This window comes from Pristiophorus japonicus, chromosome 4, assembly GCF_044704955.1.
Source record: "Pristiophorus japonicus isolate sPriJap1 chromosome 4, sPriJap1.hap1, whole genome shotgun sequence".
In the NCBI taxonomy this organism is placed as follows: Eukaryota; Metazoa; Chordata; class Chondrichthyes; family Pristiophoridae; genus Pristiophorus; species Pristiophorus japonicus.
In genome coordinates, this window is record NC_091980.1 from 138,527,986 (window position 1) to 138,553,558 (window position 25,573).

Sequence of the window (25,573 nt, forward strand, 5' to 3'; positions counted from 1 at the left end):
CCGGCACTGATAAAAGAATCGGAACTAAACTACGGAATAGGGTGCACCACACGAGTTTACGCAGCAGCTGGTGACCAAGAAACTATTCAGCAGCAGCAGAGTTTGCTCAACCCAACACCAGTGCACAGGTACAACACAGCATGTTGCCAGCTGCAATTCCTCACAAGGCAAATTGCTAATCTCAAAACATTATGAGGGAGGCGCCAAAGAGCAGCCCAATCCTCCACAGGGAGTGGCAGGAAGAAGAGTCACAGCTCTGCTTGCCCAGCACTCCCTCTCAACCTCGAGGGGGCACAGTACACGGCAGGGGAGGGGCCGTGCTGGGGCAAAGTTTGCCTCCAGGCTCAAAGCAGCACTTTCACCAAAAGGAATTCACCCACTTATCACTTGATAACGAGAGCTCCTTGTGATCCGGGTCAGTTAATCAACTCAGGAATAGGCAGTGGAGGAGGAAAAGAAAGTTCAGGATCCCTCTCCTGTTCATGATCAAGTGATCCTCACTTGGGAAAATAATTGTGGATATTGGATGTAGATACAATCTCGATCTGCAACAACATTTCTTCCTTCGTCCTCCTCGCACCAACGATCAAATACCCTGCAGAGAATGACCTACCAGGCTCACGGGTAATGGTCATTTAGGGGTGCTGCCACAGAACCTCCTGGGAAGATGAGCCAGTTAGTTTAGGAACAGAGACTTGGGGGGTGGTGGGTTAACCCTTGGCCTGGGATGCACTGAAATGTCACACTACAGAAAGCCTGCAGAGCAGATTTACCAGAATTATACCAGGGATGAAAGACTTCAGTTACGTGGAGACTGGAGAAACTGGGGTTGTTCTCCTGAGAGCAGAGAAGGTGAAAGGGAGATTTAATAGTGATGTTAAAAGTTGTCGGATTCCAGTGCCAGTCTTATTGCCCTGCTCTTTATTCATAGTCTCTTAGACTTGTAGAAGTTCTGGTAAACCTTGACAAATCACTGGTTATGCCTCAGCTGGAGTATTGCGTCCAATTGTGGGAAACACAGGGCACCTCACTTTATGAAGGATGTTCAGGCCTTGGAGAGATATTTATCAGAATGGTATCAAGGATGAGGGACTTCAGTTTTGATAAGAGTAGATGGGGAGAAACAGTTTCCACTGACAGGAGAGTCAGTCACCGGAGCTCTCAGATTTCTGATAATTGGGGAATTTTTTTTTTAATAAAGGTAGCGAGTTATTACGATCTGAAATGCACTGCCTGAAAGGGTGGCAGAAATAAATATTTTCAGGACTTATGGGGAAAGAGCAGGGGGTGGGACTCTTTCAAAAAGCCATCACAGGCCGATGGGCCAAAAGGCCCCCTGTGTTATATGATTCTACAGCACAGGAGGCAGTTAACTAGTTAGTCAGGTAATACGAAGTTCCCAGTACCGCAATCTCTCACTTACCGTTAACCTGCCTCTGGAATAACGAATTGCCAAATAAGTGTCGTGGTCTACGTTTCGGAGTTCTGCAGGGCATCCAGAAAGTTCGGCGGTGCGCCCATCTTTGCTGTGGTCATACGGCAGAGTCCCATTGTTGACCATTGCCGAGACGTATGGGAACACCCGCTGCAACAGGACACAGTTGGGAGATTTAAAACACACAATTTGCATTTATATAGTGCCTTTCACGTAGTAAAAATGTTCCACGGCACTTCACAAGAGCATTCAGGTCACCAAGCCACATTAGAAGATATTAGGACAGATGACCAAATACTTGTTCAGAGGTAGGTTTTAAGGAACAACTTGAGAGCGACTTCGAGAGTCGGAGAAGTTTAGAGAGGTAATTCCAAGGCGCAGCAACTAGGCAGCTGCAGGCACGGCCGCCAATGGTGGAGCGATGAAAATCGGAGATGTACAACAGGTCAGAATTGGAGGAGAGCTGAGATCTTGGGAGGATTGCATGGCTGAAAGCAGTTACAGAGATAGGGACAGACGAGGTCATGGAGGGATTTGAAAATAAGGATACGAATTTTAAACTTATGGCGTTGTCGGACTGGGAGCTAACGTAGGTCAGCAAATAGGGATGATAGGCGAAAAGGGCTTGGTGCAAGTTAGGATATGGGCAGCAGAGTTTTGGATGAGCTCACATTTACAGAGGGCGTTAAGGTGGGAGGCTGGCCAGGAGTGCATTAGAATGATCAGTTTTGGGCTTGCACCAACACTACCATTTTCTGTGGGCAACTAGTGATGGGCAATAAATGCGAGCCTTGCCAGCGACTCCCACAGAGAATAAAACATAAATTCAGGAAAAATGGCTCCATGAAATCTTCAGACTGTATCCACCTGAATGGCACAACACCTGAATCCAGCAGTCCAATTCTGGTTTTGATAGATTTCAAATGGCCCACAGAAGTGTCTAACACTAGGGTGAGGTACTGACGAGTGCAGACACTGGTACTGGTAGCCACAATTGGAGGAGAGAATTCAGACTGCTGCAAAGCAGTGACTTGCAGGTGATTATTTTTACATATGGTACGAATACACTGCATAAGACCATTGCTGCTACATAAAATCATAGAATCTCTCAGCACAGGAGGCGGAATTTGGGCCATTCTAGCTCTTTGAAAGAGCTATCCAATGAGTACCACTCTCCTGCTCTTCCCCCATAGACGTGCAAATTTATCATTTTCAATTCCCTTTTAAAAATTACTATTGAATCTGCTTTCACCACCCTTTCAGGCAGTGTATTCCAGATCAAAAGACGCTGTAAAAAAAAAAAAAAAAATTCTCCTCGTCTCGCTTCTGGTTCTTTTGCCAATTACCGTAAGTCTGTGTCCTCTGGTTACCAACACTTCTGCCAGTGGAAATAGTTTCTCTTTATTTACTCCATCAAATCCCATCACAATTTTAAACCCCTCTATTTAATCTCCCTCTGCTCTAATGAGAACAATCCCAGCTTCTCTAGTCTCTCCGCAAAACTGAAGTTCCTCACCCCGGTACAATTTTAGTAAATCTCTCTCCAAGGCCTTGACATCCTTCTTAAAGTGTGGTGCCCGTGTGTTTCCCAGAATTGGACAGAATACTCCAGCTGAGGCGTAACCAGTGATTTATAATGGTTTAAATAGAATTAATAGAATAGAATTTACACACAGACACAGCCATTGGGCCCAACAGGTCTGTGCCGGGGTTTATGCTCCACACGAGCCTCCTCCCACCTCACTCCATCTCACCCTATCAACATATCCTTCTATTCCTTTCTCCCTCATGGACTTATCCAGCTTCCCCTTAAATGTGTCCGTGCTATTCACCTCAACCACTCCATGTGGCCGCGAGTTCCACCTTCTCACCACTCTCTGGGTAAAGACGTTTCTCCTGAGTTCCTGATTGGATTATCAGGGACTATCTTATATTCATGGCCCCTAGTTCTGGTGCACTACAAGTGGAAACATCTTCTCTACACCAACCCGATCGAACCCCGGCATCATTTAAAGAGCTCGATCAGGTCACCTCTCGGTTTCTCTTTCCTTTCCTGAACACCCAATAAAAAAGGAGAACACGAGAGAATGCAAACGGACAAAGAGCCTCGTGTTTCGAGGAACGAAGGACTGATTTGTTGTGTTCTGCACTCCATTCCAAACCCTGGGCACAGATATCTCCAGTCCGGGTTTTGTGTCTTCTTGGTAAAATAAAGGCTGGAATCTGTGTTCAGGCATTGCGACAGTGAGATTAATTTTAAACCCAAATACTGTGCACAAAACAGCAAATTACTTCAGCCCCCCAACTATAGACATTTTACATCTTCTACAGAAACCCTGAGCTGTGGAGCCGTGTCAATGGACTGTTTCTGCTCTGTTCATGGCCCGATCTCAGGCTGTTTGTTTATAACCCGTCCCCCGGTGGGTAAACCTCTATCAGGACTGAGGCAAAATAACCAGACAGGCCGGGATCTACAACAACTGCATTTATATAGCACCTTTAACACAGTAAAACATCCCAAGGAGCGTCACAGGAGCATTATCAGACATTTGACATTGAGCCACAGAACGAGACATTCGAACAAGCATAAACTCTATGAGTCTAAGTGAGTATGAATATAGAGCAGGGCAGAGAATAAGACAAAATGGTCAGGGTATCACCTGGCACTCACATCAGCACTCTCATCATTTGGGTACGTGTCTATGAATAGTCCTAAACCATGGAACATGTCTTTGCTTCCAAACACGGTGCCTGCAAAAAAAAAAAACAGGAAAAAAAGCCAAGAAGAGTTACGCGCGTACATCCCCATTGCGACTGCCATTACAATAGGTGTCAATAAAGACACCAGTTCCCAAAAATTGCCCAAGCAAAGGGGGGGGGGGTTGCAATATGTGTACATCACCAAGAATTGACTGGTCTTTTTCCCCACCCGATTTTTGCTCCCCTCCTGCCCAGAATGTGTTGATCCACAGTTCCACTGGTGCCAGCCGCCAGCAACACCACAGGCGATTTTCTAGGGACCGAGACTAGCACTCTTATGACCAAGCAACCTATGCTACGATTCTACCCTGCCCCCATTAATCTCCTGCCTTGGTCTTGGTTATCTTTTTATATAGATTGGACTCCCGGCAGGGGTTCAACTCACAGATTAAGAAATTAATGTTCAACAGACAGAAGTGGATAAACATGGCAACAAGCAATAGAATGAGTGGCTGGGTTCTTGTGCGAAATGCCTCACCTGGACTATCAACGTTAGCCTTTCGTGTGGCGGCGGTAGGGGAGGTTTTACATAAGAACTGGTTTACACAACGATATCACAGCAACTTAAGCAGTCAATTAAGTGCAGGGCACACTGACCAGACCCAAAAAACAAACAAACAAAGACAGCAGCCGAGGAACATTTAAAAACAGACTAACTGGCTTTATCCTCGCTTAGCACCGGCATAGCAACAACTGGGACCCAAAATCTGCCTCAGGGGAGAAAAACTCAGCCATGTCTCCTGCTCCTGATTGCTATCCAGTGACCCTGCCCTGCCCTGCCCCGCCCAGCCGCCCAGCCCCCTCGAAAGTGCTGCATGTGCATGGCCAGTGATCAGGATCAGGTTCGGCAACTTTAAGGTTGGTGGAAAAAATAGGCAAAATAAGTTAACTTCAAGTCCTAAACCACCCAAGGTGGACAGTCTATATTATTTATGCATAGAAAATGCTTTTTGAGAAGATGGAAGAGAGGGCGAGCAAAGTAATTGAAATTAAGATAAATAGCATGAAATGACAATTTATTAAATCCAATACTAACGTGGTGATTCAACGGAGAGTGACTGTAGATAAATAAATGCCATGCTGACTTCATTTGCTGGTTTAATAAACCCTGCCAGGTCAGCCAAATCACTCATATACCACTTTAAACATTAGTAGAACTGTTGGACTTCCTCCAGCTGACAGATGTTGACGTTATTTTCATTCCATTTTCTCACCTCTATTCATGTCAGCTATAGCCCAACGAATCAACTCCCAACAGCCCAAAAGATCAATTCGCAATAGACTGCCCAATGGGGTTAATTCCAAATAGCCCAACCAATCAGGGAGAAGTGTAAAATACGAGATGAAATAAATATAACGAGAGGGGAAGTATTCAGGGGCTTAGCAGCTTTGAAAGTGGATAAATCCCCAGACTCGGATGAATTGTATTCCAGGCTGTTACGAGGAACAAAGGAGGAAATAGCAGGGGCTCTGATCATTTTCCAGTCCTCTGGCTACAGGTGTGGTGCCAGAGGACTGGAGGACTGCTAATGTTGTACCGTTGTTTAAAAAGGGAGAAAGGGATAGACCAAGTAATTACAGGCCAGTCAGCCTAACCTCGGTGGTGGGAAAGTTATTGGAAAAAATTCTGAGGGACAGGATAAATCTTCATTTAGAAAGACATGGATTAATCAAGGACAGTCAGCATGGAGTTGCTCAGGGAAGATCGTGTCTGACGAACTGGATTGAATTTTTTCATGCGGTAACACGGAGGGTCGATGAGGGTAGTGTGTTTGATGTGATGTATATGGATTTCAGCAAGGTGGGCAGAGGAAACATTATAAGGACACCCGCAAAGCCTCCCTGATAAAGTGCAACATCCGCACTGACACCTGGGAGTCCCTGGCCAAAGAACGCCCTCATTGGAGGAAGTGCATCCCGGGAGGGCGCTGAGCACCTTGAGTCTCATCGCCGAGAGCATGCAGAAATCAAGCGCAGGCAGCAGAGAGTGCAGCAAACCTGCTCCACCCTCCCTTACCCTCAACGAATATCAGTCCCTCCTGTGACAGGGACTGCGGTTCTCGTATTGGACTGTTCAGACAACTAAGGACTCATCTTAAGAGTGGAAGCAAGTCTTCCTCGATTCCGAGGGACTACTGATGATGATGATGATGATGATAAAGGTCCCACACAGTAGACTGGTCACAAATGTAAAAGCCCATGAGATCCAGGGCAAAGCAGCAAGTTGGATCCAAAATTGGCTCAGAAGCAGGAAGCAAAGGATAATGGTTGATAGGTGTTTTTGTGACTGGAAGGATGTTTCCAGTGGGGTTCCGTAGGGATCAGTACGAGATCACTTGCTTTTTGTGGTATATATCAATGACTGGACTTGAATGTAGGGGGTATGATTAAGATGTTTGCAGATGATACAAAAATCGGCTGTGTGGTTGATAATGAAGAAGAAACCTGCAGACTGCAGGAAGCTATCAATGTACTAGTCAGGTGGGCAGAACAGTGGCAAATGAAATTCAATCCGAAGAAGTGTGAGGTAATGCATTTGGGGAGGATTAACAAGGCAAAGGAATACACATTAAATGGTAGGACGCTGAAGTATAGAGGAACAAAGGTACCTTGGAGTGCAGGTCCACAGATCCCCGAAGGTAGCAGGCCAGGTAGATAATGTGGTGAAGAAGACATACGCAATACTTGCCTTTATTAGTCGAGGCATAGAATACAAGAGCAGGGTGCTTATGCTTCAACTCTAAAACACTAGTAAGGCCACAGCTAGAGTACTGTGTGCAGTTCTGGTCACCTCATTACAGGAAAGATGTGATTGCACTGGAGAGGGTACAGAGGAGATTTACAAGAACGTTGCCTGGTCTGGAAAATTTTTAGCTCCGAGTCGTCTGAGGGGAGATCTTATTGAGATGTATAAAATTATGAGGAGCCGAGATAGAGCGGATAGGAAGGATCTGTTTCCCTTGGCAGAGGGGTCAACAACCAGGGGGTATAGATTTAAAGGGCTCAATTTTCCCCCAAGCCCGTTTTCTGGCATACTGCCAGAGTTACGCCTGTTTTTCTAGGCCAGAAATGCCCCGGAAATAATTTGCCAAAGTTTCCCGATGTAAATTCAAATTTGGCGCCGCGCAGCGTGCCCAGTTGCCTTGGTGGGGGGGGCGGGGGGAGAAAGAGCCTGCTGTCTGCGCTGAAAAACGATGGCGTACCTTCTGCGTATGCGCGGGGAAAAAAGTTACATTCCTGACGTCGTTGCAATGGACACACATGCACAGTATAGCTCCATGTTGCCAATCGGCCATTTTTATTTAAAAAAAGAGCCAGTTGTGTGTGTGAGAAGGAGTGCTGCGTGACAGCATTGGAAAAATTTCAGCTGCAGAAGTACAAGATGCATACGGTGCAAGGACCAAGAAGTTCTTACAGAAGCGGAGACACTAGTTACTGTGATTGAGAACAGGTGGCAGGAGCTTGACACCAGCAGAGGTCACATAAAAGTTCCACCTAAAGAAATGAAGAAACGCTGGAACCAAGTTGTAGAAGATTACTGTGCAATGGTAACCACCACGAGATCTGGAGGCCACTGTAAAAAGTGGCAGAAACTTGGTCAAGTAGTTAATGTAAGTAACGTTTTCATTTATTCACTGGAATTGCAATTGTAAATGTGACCAGCTGTATGTGTCCCACCCAGCAGAAAGACACCCTCTCTCAAAAGTTAGGTTTTCATCTTTGCAGAGGAAGGTGGCACATAATAAAAGGGAAAGAACTCAAACAGGAGGAGGCACCCTTGGAAGAGAGGGTCGCTGCTTTGATGGGTCCTGCTTGGAAAAAAGCAACCACCACTACTGGGCCCACACTCAACGGAGAGGGTAAGTCCGGCAAATTCATTGTGGTCCTTCAAGTCAGCCTGCTGCTTGGCCTGCGATGTGTGAGCCTACTCATGTCACCCACCTTGCCCCATCCTCTGCTGCTAACCATTTGACTGCAGAACTCGAGGCCAACCCTGACGATGCAGAAGATTCAGACGCAGACGAGCCTGAAGAGAACATCTTCCAATCCAACCCTCCAGACCAAGAACGTGAGGGTGAGGGGGAAGGGATGGAGCTGGATGAAGCTTCTACTGTTGTACTGACTTTGGAGAAGGTGCCACTAATGGAGGTGACAGCCCTTTCCGTGACTAGTGGTTTGAGTGCTGATGGGACTTTCCATGGTTTCACACCTTCCAAGGTTGTGGGTCCCAGTGGTGGTGTGCAGCTAGGCACACCCGTGGGGAGGAAGGGAAGGGAGAGCTCGACAGCGCTCTCCTGAGGTGCAGGATCCAACAGATGATGTCATTGAGTGTGGAGAGCATTGACCTTACCTGATCACTCCTGGACGCCATCAGTGGGGTGAGTAATGAGGTAGCGGGACTGTCGGGAGAAGTAACAGCAATGACACAAGAAATGGGAACAATACCCGGGATCATCAGTGACGGAATAGTGGCTATGACGGAAGGAATGTCAGAGGTAGTGCAAACCACGTCACTGACCATGAGGGAGGGAATGTTGCAGGTCGAACACTGTTGGAGCACGAGGGATGGCATGTTGGAGTTAGCAGCTGCAATAAGGGAACACACCCAGACCCCACGCTCATTGACAGAATCAATTGTGCCTCCTACTCCAATCCCCACACCAGCCTATGAAGAGTCAAATGCCAGGCCCTCCAACTTGCCGCCTGACACTGACACCCCCCACCCTCAAGAGGTGTGCAGTACCAGAGATGTTAAAAAGAATAAGCTTGGTACCAAGCCCAGAAACACCGCGCCACCGCCTGTGGACAGGGGTGGTGGACAGTCCAAGACCAAGCGCAGCGGGATGGAGGAGAGATGGGCGGGTGTAGCCTTTCTTCGTTATTATTGTTGTTGTTACTGTTGTAACTGTTCTCAAATTAAAAGTGTTTTGCAAGTTATATAAATTTACAAGTTTAAAAGTTTGTAAGTGGTAGAGTGATCTTAAAGTTTGATAGAAGAATAATTTTATTAAAGTTCAGTTAAGTACAAAAGAATTGTTAAACTTTTGAATAAAATATATTTTACATTAAAACTGATTCATGTTCCATTAACACAACAAACATTACGAAACAGCTCCAAACAATAAACATGTCCATGTGGAATAGTTGTCGCTGAGCCCTCAGGCATCAGTAAAGCGTTCACGGATGAGCTGCTGGCGCAAGGCTCGAGCAATCGTTAAAGGGGCACGATGGTCCTGCTTCCTCCGCCGTCGTGCTCCGGCCTCAGGCACTTGTATGGCTTCCTCATCCGTGTCGTCGTCTTCCTGCTCATCATCTGCATCTTCCACATTATCATCAGCCACTCTCACCGCAAGTGGGTCTTCCACTCCCATGTGCTGCTGCCTCATGATGCCGAAGTTATGCAGCATACAACTGTGAATCTCAGGGGAGTACAGCAAGTAGCCTCCGGAATGGTCCAGGCATCGGAAACGCTGTTTCAAGATGCCAATGGTCCTCTCTATGATGCTACGCGTTGCAATGTGCAACAAATGGTATTGATGGTCAGCTTCTGTCCGGGTTACACGTAGGGGTGTCATGAGCCAGGTGGTGAGGCCGTACCCTTTGTCTCCCAGTAGCCAGCTCTACCTTTCTGCTGCTGAAACATGGCAGATATAACTCTGTCGAGTAGGATGAACGCATCTTGGGTGCTCCCAGGGTATTTTGCATTGACTGTCATCACACACAAGTTGCACATTAACGGAGTGGAAGCCCTTTCTGTTCCTGTACACCTCAGAATCCTCCAAAGGTGCTCACAAGACAATGTGGGTACAATCAATGCAGCCCTGTACCTTTGGGAAACCAGAAATCCTAGAGAAGCCCACAGCCCTGTCACGTATTGCCTGGGCGGTTATGAGGAACTTTATGTAGTCATTCCTCCGCGAATGCAGACATGTGTTGCACGTTGAGAGATGGCGCAGTTGTAACTTGGAAGGATCCAGAGGCATAGAATGAAAGTGCAGCTGTAATCTTTACCTCAGCTAACAAAGCACCCAAGGTCTTGTGACTTCTCTCTCTTTCCACCCCCCCCCCCCCTACTTTCCCTTAACTAATTAATATATAACTCTCCATCTCTTCCCCCCACCAAAGCTACGTCCATCCCTGCTTCAAGATGTTCGGTGGTAGCATGTCAGTGAGTTTAAAAAAAGAGAAAACTTCTGAAATCCAACAAATTTACATTTATTAAGTTGACAGGTTAAAAAAAATTGAACTTTATTAGAGAGTATTCTTGACTCCCTCCAAAATCTTCAATTTAAAAACAATGGCGAATTTCAGCGCCGATTTGTGCGCTGGTTTTCTTAAATGCCAGAATGTTTTTCAGGGGTGGCCAGATACGCCGACCTTGGAGTAAAGTGTTTAAAACGCCGCGTCAAAAAAAATACTGGCCTAGAAAAATCGTAACTAAGTCAGTTACGCCAGCGCAGATCGTAGGGGGAAACTTGGGGAAAAAACTACACCAAAAAAACACCACAAATGACTGGGGAAAATTGAGCACATAGTGATTGGGGGAAGGAGATACGAGAGGAAATTTCTTCACCCAGAGGGTGGTGGGGGACTGGAACTCATTGCCTGAAAGGATGGTAGAGACAGAAACCTTCACCACATTTAAGGGGTGCTTGGATGAGCACTTGAAGTGCTGTAACCTGCAAGGCTACGGATCAAGAGCTGAAAAATGGGATTCGGCTGGATAGCTGTGCGTTTGTCGGCCGGCACGGCCTTCCGTGCCATAAATTTCTATGATTCAATGGGGTTAATTGCCAATAGACTGACCAATGGGGTTAACTCCCGATAGTGCTTTATGCTGTGCACAGCAAGTCTGTGCAACTAAAAGCAAACTGAGACTGCAAAGTGTTATTGGCACTGAGAAAAGCACCGCATAAAAATCGAAAGAGAACATTAAGTCAGTTTAGTTACATTAAGATGACAACTACGAAACTGTACAGACTAGCTGCAGAACTGAGCAGAGAGCACCACTGAGAAGGGCAGCACTCTCCCACCCCACTGTCAGCCTGCTATTCATAGAAACATACAAAATAGGTGTAGGAGCAGGCCATTCAGCCCTTCTAGCCTGCACCGCCATTCAATGAGTTCATGGCTGAACATGAAACTTCAGTACCCCCTTCCTGCTTTCACGCCATACCCCTTGATCCCCCGAGTAGTAAGGACTTCATCTAACTCCCTTTTGAATATATTTAGTGAATTGGCCTCAACTACTTTCTGTGGTAGAGAATTCCACAGGTTCACCACTCTCTGGGTGAAGAAGTTTCTCCTTATCTTGGTCCTAAATGGCTTACCCCTTATCCTTAGACTGTGACCCCTGGTTCTGGACTTCCCCAACATTGGGAACATTCTTCCTGCATCCAACCTGTCCAAACCCGTCAGAATTTTAAACGTTTCTATGAGGTCCCCTCTCACTCTTCTGAACTCCAGTGAATACAAGCCCAGTTGATCCAGTCTTTCTTGATAGGTCAGTCCCACCATCCCGGGAATCAGTCTGGTGAACCTTCGCTGCACTCCCTCAATAGCAAGAATGTCCTTCCTCAAGTTAGGAGACCAAAACTGTACACAATACTCCAGGTGTGGCCTCACCAAGGCCCTGTACAACTGTAGCAACACCTCCCTGCCCCTGTACTCAAATCCCCTCGCTATGAAGGCCAACATGCCATTTGCTTACTTAACCGCCTGCTGTACCTGCATGCCAACCTTCAATGACTGATGTACCATGACACCCAGGTCTCGTTGCACCTTCCCTTTTCCTAATCTGTCACCATTCAGATAATAGTCTGTCTCTCTGTTTTTACCACCAAAGTGGATAACCTCACATTTATCCACATTATACTTCATCTGCCATTCATTTGCCCACTCACCTAACCTATCCAAGTCACTCTGCAGCCTCACAGCATCCTCCTCGCAGCTCACACTGCCACCCAACTTAGTGTCATCCGCAAATTTGGAGATACTACATTTAATCCCCTCGTCTAAATCATTAATGTACAATGTAAACAGCTGGGGCCCCAGCACAGAACCCTGCGGTACCCCACTAGTCACTGCCTGCCATTCTGAAAAGTACCCATTTACTCCTACTCTTTGCTTCCTGTCTGACAACCAGTTCTCAATCCACGTCAGCACACTACCCCCAATCCCATGTGCTTTAACTTTGCACATTAATCTCCTGTGTGGGACCTTGTCGAAAGCCTTCTGAAAGTCCAAATATACCACATCAACTGGTACTCCTTTGTCCACTTTATTGGAAACATCCTCAAAAGATTCCAGAAGATTTGTTAAGCATGATCTCCCTTTCACAAATCCATGCTGACTTGGACCTATCATGTCACCATTTTCCAAATGCACTGCTATGACATCCTTAATAATTGATTCCATCATTTTACCCACTACTGAGGTCAGGCTGACTGGTCTATAATTCCCTGCTTTCTCTCTCCCTCCTTTTTTAAAAAGTGGGGTTACATTGGCTACCCTCCACTCGATAGGAACTGATCCAGAGTCAATGGAATGTTGGAAAATGACTGTCAATGCATCCGCTATTTCCAAGGTCACCTCCTTAAGTACTCTGGGATGCAGTCCATCAGGCCCTGGGGATTTATCGGCCTTCAATCCCATCAATTTCCCCAACACAATTTCCCGACTAATAAAGATTTCCCTCAGTCCCTCCTCCTTACTAGACCTTACTTACTCCTCAATGAGAGGCTGCACAGGTTTAATGCTCTCATCACAAAAAGGACAGCCAAAGGTCTCAATGATATACTGAATATAGATCTGGGATTTCAATTCAGAATCTATTGTAATTTGGGTCACTGAATGCGGCTCGACTGTAATGCTACTAAACAATACAGCAACAGCCAATATCGTAGAATCATACACTAAAGGAGGAAACCTTTTGGCCCAACGTGCTTGTACTGGCTCTTTGAAAGAGCTATCCAATTAGGCCCACTCCCTGCACTGTCCTCAGAGCCCTGCAAATTTCTCCATTTTGAGTAAGTATATATCCGATTTCCTTTTGAAAGTTATTGTTGAATCTGCTCCCACCACCCTTTCAGGCAGTGCATTCCAGATCCTAATACATTTCTCCTCATCTCCCCACTGGTGCTTTTACCAATTATCTTGACTGTGTACTCTGGTTACCGATCACGCCATTGGAAACAGTTTCTCGTTATTTACTTTATCAAAGCCCTTCAAGATTTTGAACACCTCCCCTCTGCCCTGAGAGCAACCCCAGTTTCTCTAGTCTGTTCATGTAACTGAATTGTTTCATCCTGGTACCATTCTAGTAAATCTCCTCTGCACCATCTCGTAGGCCTTGCCATCCTTCCTATTGTTCTGCCCATTGTGCTACAGCTAGCGTCTAATCAGTGTGTTATAATGGTTTAGCATAACTTACCTGCTTTTGTACTGCAACACTTCCAATACATTGGGGGGAGGGGGGGGGGGGGGTTAACGGTGCACAAATTAGCATCTTTTTAATCTACAAAGCCTAGAGTTTGGACACAAGTGTCAGCCAGCTAGTCACAGGTATCACAGCAAGATCAATACTGTCCTCACTGACACCGACACAACATGTACTTTCCAGCAAAAATCACTAGCTATCAAGAATGTGGATCCTGGCTGATATTTCCCTCGCCATAGCAGAGAAATACTGATGTTAAAAAAAATTGCATTTCTATAGCACCTTTCTTTCACAACTTCAGGACGTACCAAAGTACTTTACAGCCAATGAAGGACTTTTGTCACAGTTGCAATGTAGGAAACGTGGCAAGTAATTTGCACACAGCAAGGTCCCAAACAGCAATGTGTAATGGTCAGATAATCTGTTTCAGTGATGTTGGTTGAGGGATAATTATTAGCCAGGACACTGGAGATAACTCGCCTGCATTTCTTCAAAATAGTGCCATGGATTCTTTTACAGGGAAGAACTTCCCTGCTCTTCTTCGAATAGGGCCAGGGGATTTTTTTTACGTCCACCCGAGTGGGCAGATGGGGCCTTGGCTTAATATCTCATCAGGAAAATGGCACCTCCAACGTGGCTCAGATCCACAGTTGGACAGATCTGACAAAGAGCTGCCTGGTGCAGTCACTTCACGTTGTTTTTTTGTCATTCAGACTTGAAACAGGGAGAATTAATTCATTGTTTTTTATTAAATTAAAAAAAAACCAGAGTAGACAGGGTTACCACTTCTGATTACCATTCAATGACCTTTGCTGGAAGTGCCACCTGTAAATGTCAGGGGAGGGCCCCGTCAGGCTTGGCTGAGAGGTATCCTGCAGTTGAACAGTCTAAAACTCAACGTCCAGGCTTGCACAGATATCATGGCCACAGGAGCAAAATACCAGTGTGAAGCGTATGCCAGCAGGAGTTAAGCTCAAGAGTGGCTCAGGACGTAGCAAAGCGTTTCACAGCCAATGAGGTACTTTTTTGAGGTATACTGAAGTGAAACGCAAGAGTTAATTTGCACACACCGAAGTTTCCAAAAACAGCAATGAGATAAAAATTCTGTTTCATAATGACATTGGTTAGAATAAGCTAGCTTTGACTGTTACATAACCCTGTTTGAAGATATCAATGATAGAATAACCAGATAATCACACCTGTAGTGCCATCCCTTCCAAATGTTAAACACCTCTATCAAATAATGAAGGGATGGAGCCAATGTTCCCTCTAAGCTGTGCGTGTGCATGGCCGTGCAACAATTGGGAAGGAACCATGCATGCCCCTCACGGACTTCTCGCTCCAAAATACTGCACCTGCACAGCAAATTTAAAGGTACCGCACACAAAAACCTTTTTTAGAGGGAACATTGGATGGGACAGAATAGATAGAAACACAAAATTTTCAGTATTTGTGGGAGTTGGAACGAGGGGATGTAGAATACAAGATTAATTGCAAGAGATCTAGGACAGAAAGCAAGAGAGACTATATTTCATAAGTCTTTCCTCATACTTGTATTTCCTTATAAAGGGCAGCAGCATAGTGAATCCGTGCTGGACCCTCTCCGCTGCTTCAACATCCTTACTGTAGTCTGGAGCCCACAACTGCTGTTGTCACCTGGTTTTCCCACAAGCAACTAGCTTCAACCAGCAAAGGAAATCATCAATACATATCTCTCCTCTCCTTCCACGGACATGACTACATTTTGGAGTCCTAATGACAGGCGGACAATTTACATTACACAGGCGAGCATTTTCTTTTCCAGGTTAACAGAATACCCCAAGGTGCTTTACGGGGGCAGCAACAACTTGCATTTATGTAGGACCTTTAATGTAGTAAAAAGTCACAAAGCGCATCACAGGAGCATTATCATAAAATTTGACACGGAGTCAAAAGAGACAATCAGATAGGTGACAAAAAGCTAAGTAAAATGGTAGGTTTTAAGGAATCTCTTAAATGAGAGGGGTGCAGAGGCAGAAAGGTTTAAGCAGGGAATCCCAGAGCTTAGGGCCAAGGCAGCTGGAGGCACGGCTGTCAATGGTGGGGCAACGGAAATGGAGGAAAAATGTCTGAGGTTGGAGAAGGTTCGAGATAGGGAGGGATGGGACGAGCTCATGGAGGGATTTGAACACAAGAATGAGAAATTTAAATTCGAGGCTTTGCCAGACCAGGAGCCAACGTAGGTCAGCAAGCACAGGGGTGACAGGTGAACAGGACTCGGCGTGAGTTAGAATATGGGCAGAGTTTTGGATGAGCTCAGGTTTACGGAGCGTGGAAGGTGGGAGGCCTGGAAGTAACAAAGCATGTATGATGATTTCGGCGGCAGATGGGCTGAGGCAGGAAATGTTATGGAGGTGATATTACAGTGAAGGAAGTAAGGCAGAAATTAATAGAGGTGACAAAGGGATCAAAGAGAAAATAGTTTTAAAGGAGCAGGTTGGATGAAGGGATAAGGATTAGGAAACGGGGTGCTTCAGATCAAGAGCTGCAGTGCAGGGTAGTGGGTGAAGACCAAGGGAGGAGGAAGAGGGTGGAGAGAGATGCACAATGCACCAAAGTGGGGAGAGCAGAAAGTGGGGGGCTGGAAAAGATTTTTCTATGTAGGTTAGAGCAAAGCCATGAAGGGATTTTCCAAATCGTATGTCATCCCAACTTGGAAATTTATCGCCGCTCCTTCATCGTCGCTATGTCAAAATCCTGGAATTCCCTACCAAACAGCACCGTGGGAGCACCTTCACCACATGGACTGCAGCTCACCACCACCTTCTCACGGGCAACGAGGGATGGGTAATAAATACTGGCCTTGCCAGCAATGCTCACATCCCGAGAATGGAAATAAATGTTTCACTGCTGCAGGACTGAATACATAATCACAGGAGTTTGCTTTTTTTGGCAGTCATTAGCAACAGCTGCTTTTGGACTGCAGTCTGTGCTCATCGATACAAAATCAACTGTTCTAGGTAGCTCTACAACAGCACACTATGTTACAATACACGTGTACAATTGCATCCACACTCAAGGTGACTTAGCACCAGCATTCAATGATTCAGAACAAAATCAGTGTGGCAAGATTGCTATCTCTGGAAAGGGACACAGCAGTAAACAGGCAAATTGCTATTTCGCATGATAGAAACATCGAAATTTACAGCGCAGGAGGCCATTTCGGCCCATCGTTTGCACGCCGTCAGCAGCCCTTAAGGTCACATATAAATCTATGACGGAAAGAAAGGCAAAGAGCACCCAGCCCAACCAATCCACCTCACCACAACTGCGACACCCCTTATACTAAAACATTCTACACTCCATCCCAACCAGAGCCATGTGATCTCCTGGGAGATGCAAAAACCAGATAAAAACCCAGGCCAATTTAAGGAGAAAAAATCTGGGAAAATTCCATCCAGGTGATCGAAACTAGTCCAGGAGATCACCCTGGCCGTGTTCTATTCCCTGCAATAGTTACCATTATATCTGCTCCGTCCAACAAAAGGTTATCCAATCCAATCCCAATTACCAGCTCTAGGTCTGTAACCCTGCAGTGCCCATCCAACTATCTCTTAAAAGTGGTGAGGGTTTCTGCATCCACCACTCTTCCAGGCAGCAAGTTCCAGATCCCCCTAAGCCTCTGCGTAAAGACTCCCCCCCTCAAATCCCCTCTAAACCTTCCACCAACTACCTTAAAACTATGCCCCCTCGTAATAGACCCCTCCACCAATGGAAATAAACCCTTACTATCCACTATGTCCAGGCCCCTCAATAAGGTCTTCTCTCAATCTCCTCTGTTCCAATGTGAACTAACCCAGCCTATCCAATCTGTCCTCAATTAAGATTCTCTATTCCAGACAGCATCCTAGTAAATCTCCTCTGCACCCCCCTTCCTATAATACAGCGACCAGAACTGCACACAATACTCCAGCTGTGGCCTAACCAAAGTATTATACATTTTAAGCATAACCTCCCTGCTCTTATATTCTATGCCTCGGCCAATAAAGGCAAGCATTCCGTATGCCTTCTTAACCACCTTATCCACCTGGCCTGCTACTTTCAGGGATTTGTGGACAAGCACTCCAAGGTCCCTTTGTTCATCCACACTATTAAGTGGCCTACCGCTTAATGTGTATACCCTTTCCTTATTAGCCCTCTCAAAGTGCACCACCTAACACTTATCTGAATTAAATTCCATTTGCCACTGCTCTGCCCACCTGACCAGTAGATTGATATCCTCCTGCAGCCCATGACTTTCCTCTTCATTATCAACCACACAGCCAATTTTAGTGTCATCTGCAAACTTCTTAATCATACTCCCTACATTCAAATCTAAATCAGTGATATATACCACAAAAAGCAAGGGACCCAGGACTGAGCCCTGTGGAATCCCACTGGAAACATCCTTCCAGTCACAAAAACATCCAAGCCAATTTTGGATCCAACTTGACACTTTGCCCTGTATCCCATGGGCTTTAACCTTCATGACCAGTCTACCATGTTGGACCTTATCAAAAGCTTTGCTAAAGTCCATATATACTACATCGTACGCACTACCCTCATCGACCCTCTTGGTTACCTCAAAAAATTCAATCAGGTTAGTTAGACACGATCTTCCCTTAACAAATCCGTGCTGACTGTCCCCAATTAATACTTGACTTTCCAAATGCAGATTTATCCTGTCTTTCAGGGCTTTTTCCAATAATTTTCCCACCACTGAGGTTAGGCTGACATGCCTGCAATTATTCGGCCTATCCCTTTCTCCCTTCTTAAACAAGGGTACTACATTAGCAGTCCTCCGGCACCATGCCAGATCCAAAAAGGACTGGAAAATGATGGTCAACGCCTCTGCTATTTCCTCTTTTACTTCGCTCAACAGCCTGGGATGCATTTCACCCGGGCCTGGGGACTTATCTACTTTCAAAGCTGCTAAACCCCTTAATACTTCCTCTCACTGTATTTATTTCATCCAGAATATCACACTCCTTGATATCAGTATCTGCATTGCCCCTTTCCTTATTGAAAACAGATGCAAAGTATTCGTTAAGAACCCTCCCAACATCTTCCACCTCCACACAAAGATTACCCTCATGGTCTCCAATAGGCCCTACCCTTTCTATAGTTACCCTCTTATTCTTAATATATTTATAGAACATCTTAGGGTTTTCCTTAATTTTACTGGCCAGGAATTTCTCGTGCTCTCTCTTAGCATTCCTCATATCCTTTTTAATGATGTAGCAATCAAGAAGGTTGTGGAGTTAAGTTCCATTCCAGAGACTTGAGCTGACATCTAGTTTGTCACTGCAGTGTAATACTGAGGGAGTGTTGCACTGTCAGATGTTCCGACTTTTGTTAAACCAAGGCTCTGTCTGCCCCCTCTGGTGGATGTAAAAGATCCCACGGCACTTTGACAAGAGCAGGGGAGTTCACCCCGGTGTCCCTCAAGCCATATCACTAAAATAGATTTTCTGGTCATTATCCCATTGCTGTTTGTGGGACCTTGTGGTGCTTCATATATTACAACAGTGACTACATTTCAAAGTGTACTTAACATAGAAAATAGGTGCAGTAGGCCATTCGGCCCTTCGAGCCTGCACCACCATTCAACAAGATCATGGCTGATCATTCACCTCAGTACCCTTTCTCGTTTTTTCTCCATGCCCCTCGAGCCGTAAGGGCCATATCTAACTCCCTCTTGAATATATCCAATGAACTGGCATCAACAACTCTCTGTGGTAGGGAATTCCACAGGTTAACAACTCTGAGTGAAGAAATTTCTCCTCATCTCAGTCCTAAATGGCCTACCCCTTATCCTAAGACTGTGTCCCCTGGTTCTGGACTTCCCCAACATCGGGAATATTCTTCCTGCATCTAACCTGTCCAGTCCAGTCAAAATTTTATATGTTTATATGAGATCCCATCTCATCCTTCTAAACTCCAGTGAATACAGACCCAGTTGATCCAGTCGCTCCTCATATGTCAGTCATGCCATCCCGGGGATCAGTCTGGTGAACCTTCGCTGTGTTTTGGGTTTGTTCTCTCAGGACAGCGTGGAGTTTTATTTGGAGCTGGTGTACTTGGTCGCCGACTATGTCCCTTCCGACCCGGCGTGCTTGGCCAGTTCCCTGGGCAGCAGCAGGCGCACGGCAGTCTGGATCTCCCGGGAGCTGATGGTGCAGCGCTTGTTGTAATGAGCCAGGCAGGAAGCCTCACCTGCGATGCGCTCGAAAATATCGTTCACAAACAAGTTCATGATGCCCGTGGCCTTGGAGGAGATGCCGGTGACGGGGTGAACCTGCTTCATCACTTTGTAAATGTAGATGGAATAACTCTCCTTCCTCGACTTTCTGCGCTTCTTGCCGCCCTTCACCCATAATTAGCTGTGAAGGATTTTGGGACGTCCTGAGGTCACTATATAAATGCAAGTTCTTTCTTTAAAAGCAGGTTCGGAATTGTACCTGCAGTAAAGGAAAATTTCCGACGCAAGTTAATTTCTCCCTCGATTTTCACGGGTTATGTCCCCAATGAGCGGGTTTCGAAGCTAAAGGGGCATCACCCCCACAGCACCCACTTTCTATCCACTGGTCTTATACAGGATGTGCTTTTTATGCATCTTAACTCACTCATTCCCAATATACAAATAAAGACACAAATTGTGGATTTGGACTAGTGGAAATTTCAGCTTCTGTTAATTTTCAATCACAGGATAACAGAGGGTGCAATACTCTACCAGAAATTAATCGGTCCTTCGTGTACCAGACAGCTAACCCATCTCCGTGTAGATTCTTTTTTCCAGTTCCATGAACTTTGAACTGGACATGGAGCTCCCAGTCCTTCAGGTAACATGGCTGCAAAGACAGAGACAACACTGGTTGAGGCCTTAAAGAAATAGCAATTATATAGAGATCAAAGGATGGTCAGAGTTAGAGATATGCAAGCTCTCGAACAGCATTTGTGGAGAGAGCAGATGAATTCTGCAACAGTCTACATCTAAAAACTGTTCTCTCACAGATGCTGCCTGACCACCATTTTTCATTTCTGTTCCAGATTTTTCGCATTGGTAAGTTTGTTTTGCTTTTTATAACACTCTCTAACATTAATCTCATCATAGGCAGTCCCTCGGGATTGAGGAAGACTTGCTTCGACTCTTAGCATGAGTTCTTAGGTGGCTGTACAATCCAATACGAGAACCAGAGTCTCTGTCACAGGTGGGACAGATAATCGTTGAGGGAAAGGGTGGGTGGGGAGCCTGGTTTGTCGCACGCTCCTTCCGCTGCCTGCGCTTGATTTCTGCATGCTCTCGGCGACGATATTCAAGGAGCTCAGCACCCTCCCGGATGCACTTCCTCCACTTAGGGCGGTCTATGGCCAAGGACTCCCAGGTGTCAGAGGGGATGTCGCACTTTATCAGGGAGGCTTTGAGGGTGTCCTTGTAATGTTTCCTCTGCCCGCCTTTGACACATTTGCCGTGGACGAGTTCAGAGTAGAGAGCTTGCTTTGGGAGTCTCGTGTCTGGCATGCAAACTATGTGGCCTGCCCAGCGGTGCTTCAACGCTGGGGATGTTGGCCTGGACGAGGACACTAATGTTTGCGGTCTGTCCTCCCAAGGGATTTGCAGGATCTTGCGGACACCCAGATTGCTGCTATCAAAACGTGTACAAGGACTACTACGACTGTGCATCTATTCCCAGTTTTCTCCTGTCTTACTTCTCAACCTCAAGGCTTGGATTCCTGCTGGGTTATGGATTTTTAAATTTTTTTTTTTTTTTTTTTTTAAAGTACAGGTTGGACCTTCCTTATCCGGGACTCCCTTATCCGGCACGATTCTGGCGGCCGGGGATGCATGCGCAGAATGCGGCTGACCTCCGCCCCGACTTTGGGGCCGTGTCGTCACCTGCTGGGGCCGACGAGAGCCCACCGATACTTGGCGGCCCACCGAGGGCCCATCCGGGGCGCCAACCTCCTTTCTCTTCCCTGCTTCCCCCGCCCCTAAAATCCCTTATTCTGCACAGGCCAGGTCCTGAGGGTGCCAGATAAGGGATGTTCAACCTGTATATATTAAAGTTGCCGGCAGCCCTCCGGCACCTGGCCAAAGTGACTGTTTTCATCTGCGGGCTAGACAGCGAATGTGCCAGAATTCTCGGCTACTCTGGGGAGCATCACAGGCGAGCTTCATTTTGTCCACACACACACACACTTTCAAGCAGCTATAGTGATGGACAACAGAAAGGTAGTCCCCTTTGTACTGGATTCAGTTTGAGTTCGGTATAGTGGAAGTTACTTGCTCTCTCGATCAATTTCCGCGTTAACTTTTGCATGGTGTCAGTTTAGCTCAGTCGCTAGCACTCTCTCTCTCGTCAGATTATCATGAATTCAAGCCTCACTCCTGCATGTGAGCACGTGATCTAGGCTGATTTCTGTGCCGTGCTGAGGGTGTGCTGCACTGTCAGAGGATTCATCTTTTGGATGAGATAAACCAACTGCCTGCCCTGATAGATTGTTTTTAAAAAGGCCATAGCATTATTGACAGGAGGAAGCAGGGTTCTCTTGGGATCATCGTTGATATACTTCCCCCAACCAGCACCACCAAGAATAAATTCATCTCCCTGCTATTTGTGGGAGCCAACGATGATTGCACTCCAAAGTAATTCAATTCAAGTTTAGCACTTGGAGATATTCTGAAAAATATAAGGCGCTACATAAAGGCAACTTTTCTCTCTCTTGGATTGTAAAATGCAAAACTATTTTGTTAATATCAAGAAAATTAACAAGGAAAAATCCTGTGAAAAAAATCCTTTCTGAAAACCCATTGGCTCTCAAAAAAACCTGACAAATTTGAGAATAAAGGATCAATTACTTGGGACAAAATAGCCAAAACTGGCACATGCAGCTTAACCAGAACATTCAGCAAGTCAACACTTGGCCATCTGATCCGTACCCATATTGTCACTGGTACCAATAATATATGAGTAACAAAATAAACCAAACCACTTTACTGTTATGGGACTGCGATACACCAACTACATGTATATACAATCAATTATCCCTTTGTTCAACTGATTTCTTTTCCCTTTCCCCAATGTCATGGTCTTCTGCTGGGGTAGGCTTCCACAGATGCTGTGACTTGGCCAAGTGGCAGCATCACAGGAGTGACTTACCCTGTCTTCATCTGATGAAACGTGCATCTTCAAGCAGGGGTCAATGGTGAGAGGTCAGACGCAGGAAACCTTCTGCATCTTCTTTCTCCATCTCCAATGCTGAGGCACTAAGGTCAAGTGTGAAGCTCAACTACTGCCTCGCTTCAGGTCAGCTAGCTCAGGGATCAATCCTGGGACCTTCTGGTCTTCGTGGCTCTGTACGCTGGATAGCACCTTTACACAATAGACCAGTGCGAATACTCCTCATTACTGCAAGTTGCTCCCACCAATAAAAGACCTGTAACCTGTTGTGCATCTATCCTGACAACTCAAGTTCAGAAGGAGCCACTATTATCCACCCTAATGAAGATGACCCTGCTTTCCTCACCCCTATATTCAAGGCAGGGGAATAAAGACAAATATAACATGAATTAGAGTTTGAATTATGTCGGATGATATCAGTAATGAGAGTGTACAATTATCAGGAAAGGCTGAACAAGCTAGGGCTCGTTTCTCTAGCTGTCCCAAGAGAGGTCTTTCAAATTATGAAATGCTTTGATAGGGAAGACGTAAAAAAGATGTTTCCACTTGTGGGGAGTCCAAAAATTAGGGGCCTTAAATAGAACAGTCATCAATCAATCCAAGGAGGAATTCAGGAGAAGCTTCTAGAATGTGGACCTTGCTATCACATGGAGTAGTTGAGGCGTATAGTATGATGCATCTAAGGAAAAGCTAGATAAATACATGAGGGAGAAAAGAAGAGAGACTATGTTAAAAGTCTGAGATGAAGTGGGAGGAGGCTCATGTGGAGCATAAACACCATCACAGACCTGCTTCGATGCTGTAAAATTCGATGTAATGCTATGGATGGGAGTAAATTGGCATCAGTGAGCAAATCCAATGAAGCAACAGCTTGTGCAAGATTCTGTCTGATGAACATTCTGCTGGGTCATCAAGAGGGTAGATCGTTGGAGGGATAATGGAACGAACTGCTTAAGCTCAGGTAAAGTGAACATATAGTGTTATGGGTGTGAAATTATTGTACTATCAGCAACCCAGTGACGGCAGTGTACCGTTTACTGGTACGCCCACACAACACTTACCATTCGGTTCCAGATTGATCCGCTTTTGCTGCGATCATCGGGCGTTAGACGGACGTACTGACCCGTCAGCATGGTGCTCCCACCAAAATCCCACAGAGGCATCGAACTCGACCCCACTCCTGCAGGAAGAACCAGACCATCAGACAAAGGAAACAATACAAAGCTTCTCATAAAAAATAACGTGCTCACTACAGATGCCAGTCACTGACCCTGGCTGGGGTGCGGTAAGGGTACCAAAATTGACTTCAGCAGCGAAGTGGATAGTGAAAACAATGGTGGTTGAAATCATCATCAAGGAGGCAATTGTAAAGCAGCAAAAGAGGGAGCCAGGGACAAAATGTGCGGGTGCATGAGGTGGTGGTTGAAAGCTGTGCGATCGATGGTGGAGCCCAGGGATGGGGTGGAAAGAAAGGAGAATAAATAAGAAATAAGAAAATAATGTGGGGAGGGGGGGGGGGGAGGAGAAGGAGAGGGGGGGGGGGGAGGAGAAAGAGAGGGGGGGGGGGAGGAGAAGGAGAGGGGGGGGGGAGGAGAAGGAGGGGGGGGGGGGGAGGAGAAGGAGAGGGGGGGGGGAGGAGAAGGAGAGGGGGGGGGGAGGAGAAGGAGAGGGGGGGGGGAGGAGAAGGAGAGGGGGGGGGGAGGAGAAGGAGAGGGGGGAGGAGAAGGAGAGGGGGGGGAAGGAGAAGGAGAGGGGGGGGGAAGGAGAAGGAGAGGGGGGGGGAAGGAGAAGGAGAGGGGGGGGGAAGGAGAAGGAGAGGGGGGGGGAAGGAGAAGGAGAGGGGGGGGGAAGGAGAAGGAGAGGGGGGGGGAGGAGAAGGAGAGGGGGGGGGGAGGAGAAGGAGAGGGGGGGGGAGGAGAAGGAGAGGGGGGGGGAGGAGAAGGAGAGGGGGGGAGAAGAAGGAGGGGGGGAGAAGGAGAGGCGGGGGAGGAGAAGGAGAGGGGGGGGAGAAGGAGAGAGGGGGGGAGAAGGAGAGGGGGGGGGAGAAGGAGAGGGGGGGGAAGAAGGAGAGGGGGGGGAGAAGGAGAGGGGGGGGGAGAAGGAGAGGGGGGGGGAGAAGGAGAGGGGGGGGAAGAAGGAGAGGGGGGGGAGAAGGAGGGGGGGAAGGAGAGGGGGGGGAGAAGGAGAGGGGGGGGAGGAGAAGGAGAGGGGGGGAGGAGAAGGAGAGGGGGGGAGGAGAAGGAGAGGGGGGGGAGGAGAAGGAGAGGGGGGGGAGGAGAAGGGAGAGGGGGGGAGGAGAGAGGGGGAGGAGAAGGGGGGGGGAGGAGAAGGAGAGGGGGGGAGGAGAAGGAGAGGAGGGGGGAGGGAGAAAGGGAGCAAGAAAGGAGAGAAACTAAGAAAATAAAGGAAAACAGAGCAAGAGAACGACATCCTCACCCACTCGTGTTAGTTCAACCTTTGAAGACAGGCCTGTGTCAAGTCGACAATGCGTGGCCTCATTGGCCGGTGTCATAGCCAATATTTATCACTTAATCAACATCACTAAAACAGATTCTCTGGTTATCATCACATTGCTGTTTGTGGGAGCTTGCTGTGCACATATTGGCTGCTGTGTTTCCAACATTACAAAAGTGACTACACAAGCATTTTGGAATGACTGGAGAATGTGAAAGTTGCTCGATAAATGCTTTCTTTCCCAAGATGGTTAGGCCTCGGATTCAGTCCCGAGGAACTCTGCAG

General features: G+C 46.7%; 1 protein-coding gene across 1 annotated transcript in view; it reads right to left on the minus strand.

The window, feature by feature from the left end:
• The window catches only part of lman2 (lectin, mannose-binding 2), a 48,706-nt gene extending 24,696 nt beyond the window's left edge, over positions 1–24,010 (minus strand). The window contains exons 1-4 of the mRNA XM_070878608.1: positions 23,896–24,010; positions 20,386–20,503; positions 4,107–4,186; positions 1,424–1,585 (exon numbers count right to left, since the gene is read on the minus strand). Of these exons, the coding sequence (XP_070734709.1) occupies positions 1,424–1,585; positions 4,107–4,186; positions 20,386–20,503; positions 23,896–23,997 (462 nt within the window). The 5' untranslated portion in view covers positions 23,998–24,010. The remainder of the gene's footprint in view (positions 1–1,423; positions 1,586–4,106; positions 4,187–20,385; positions 20,504–23,895) is intronic.
• Positions 24,011–25,573: the final 1,563 nt, after the last annotated feature.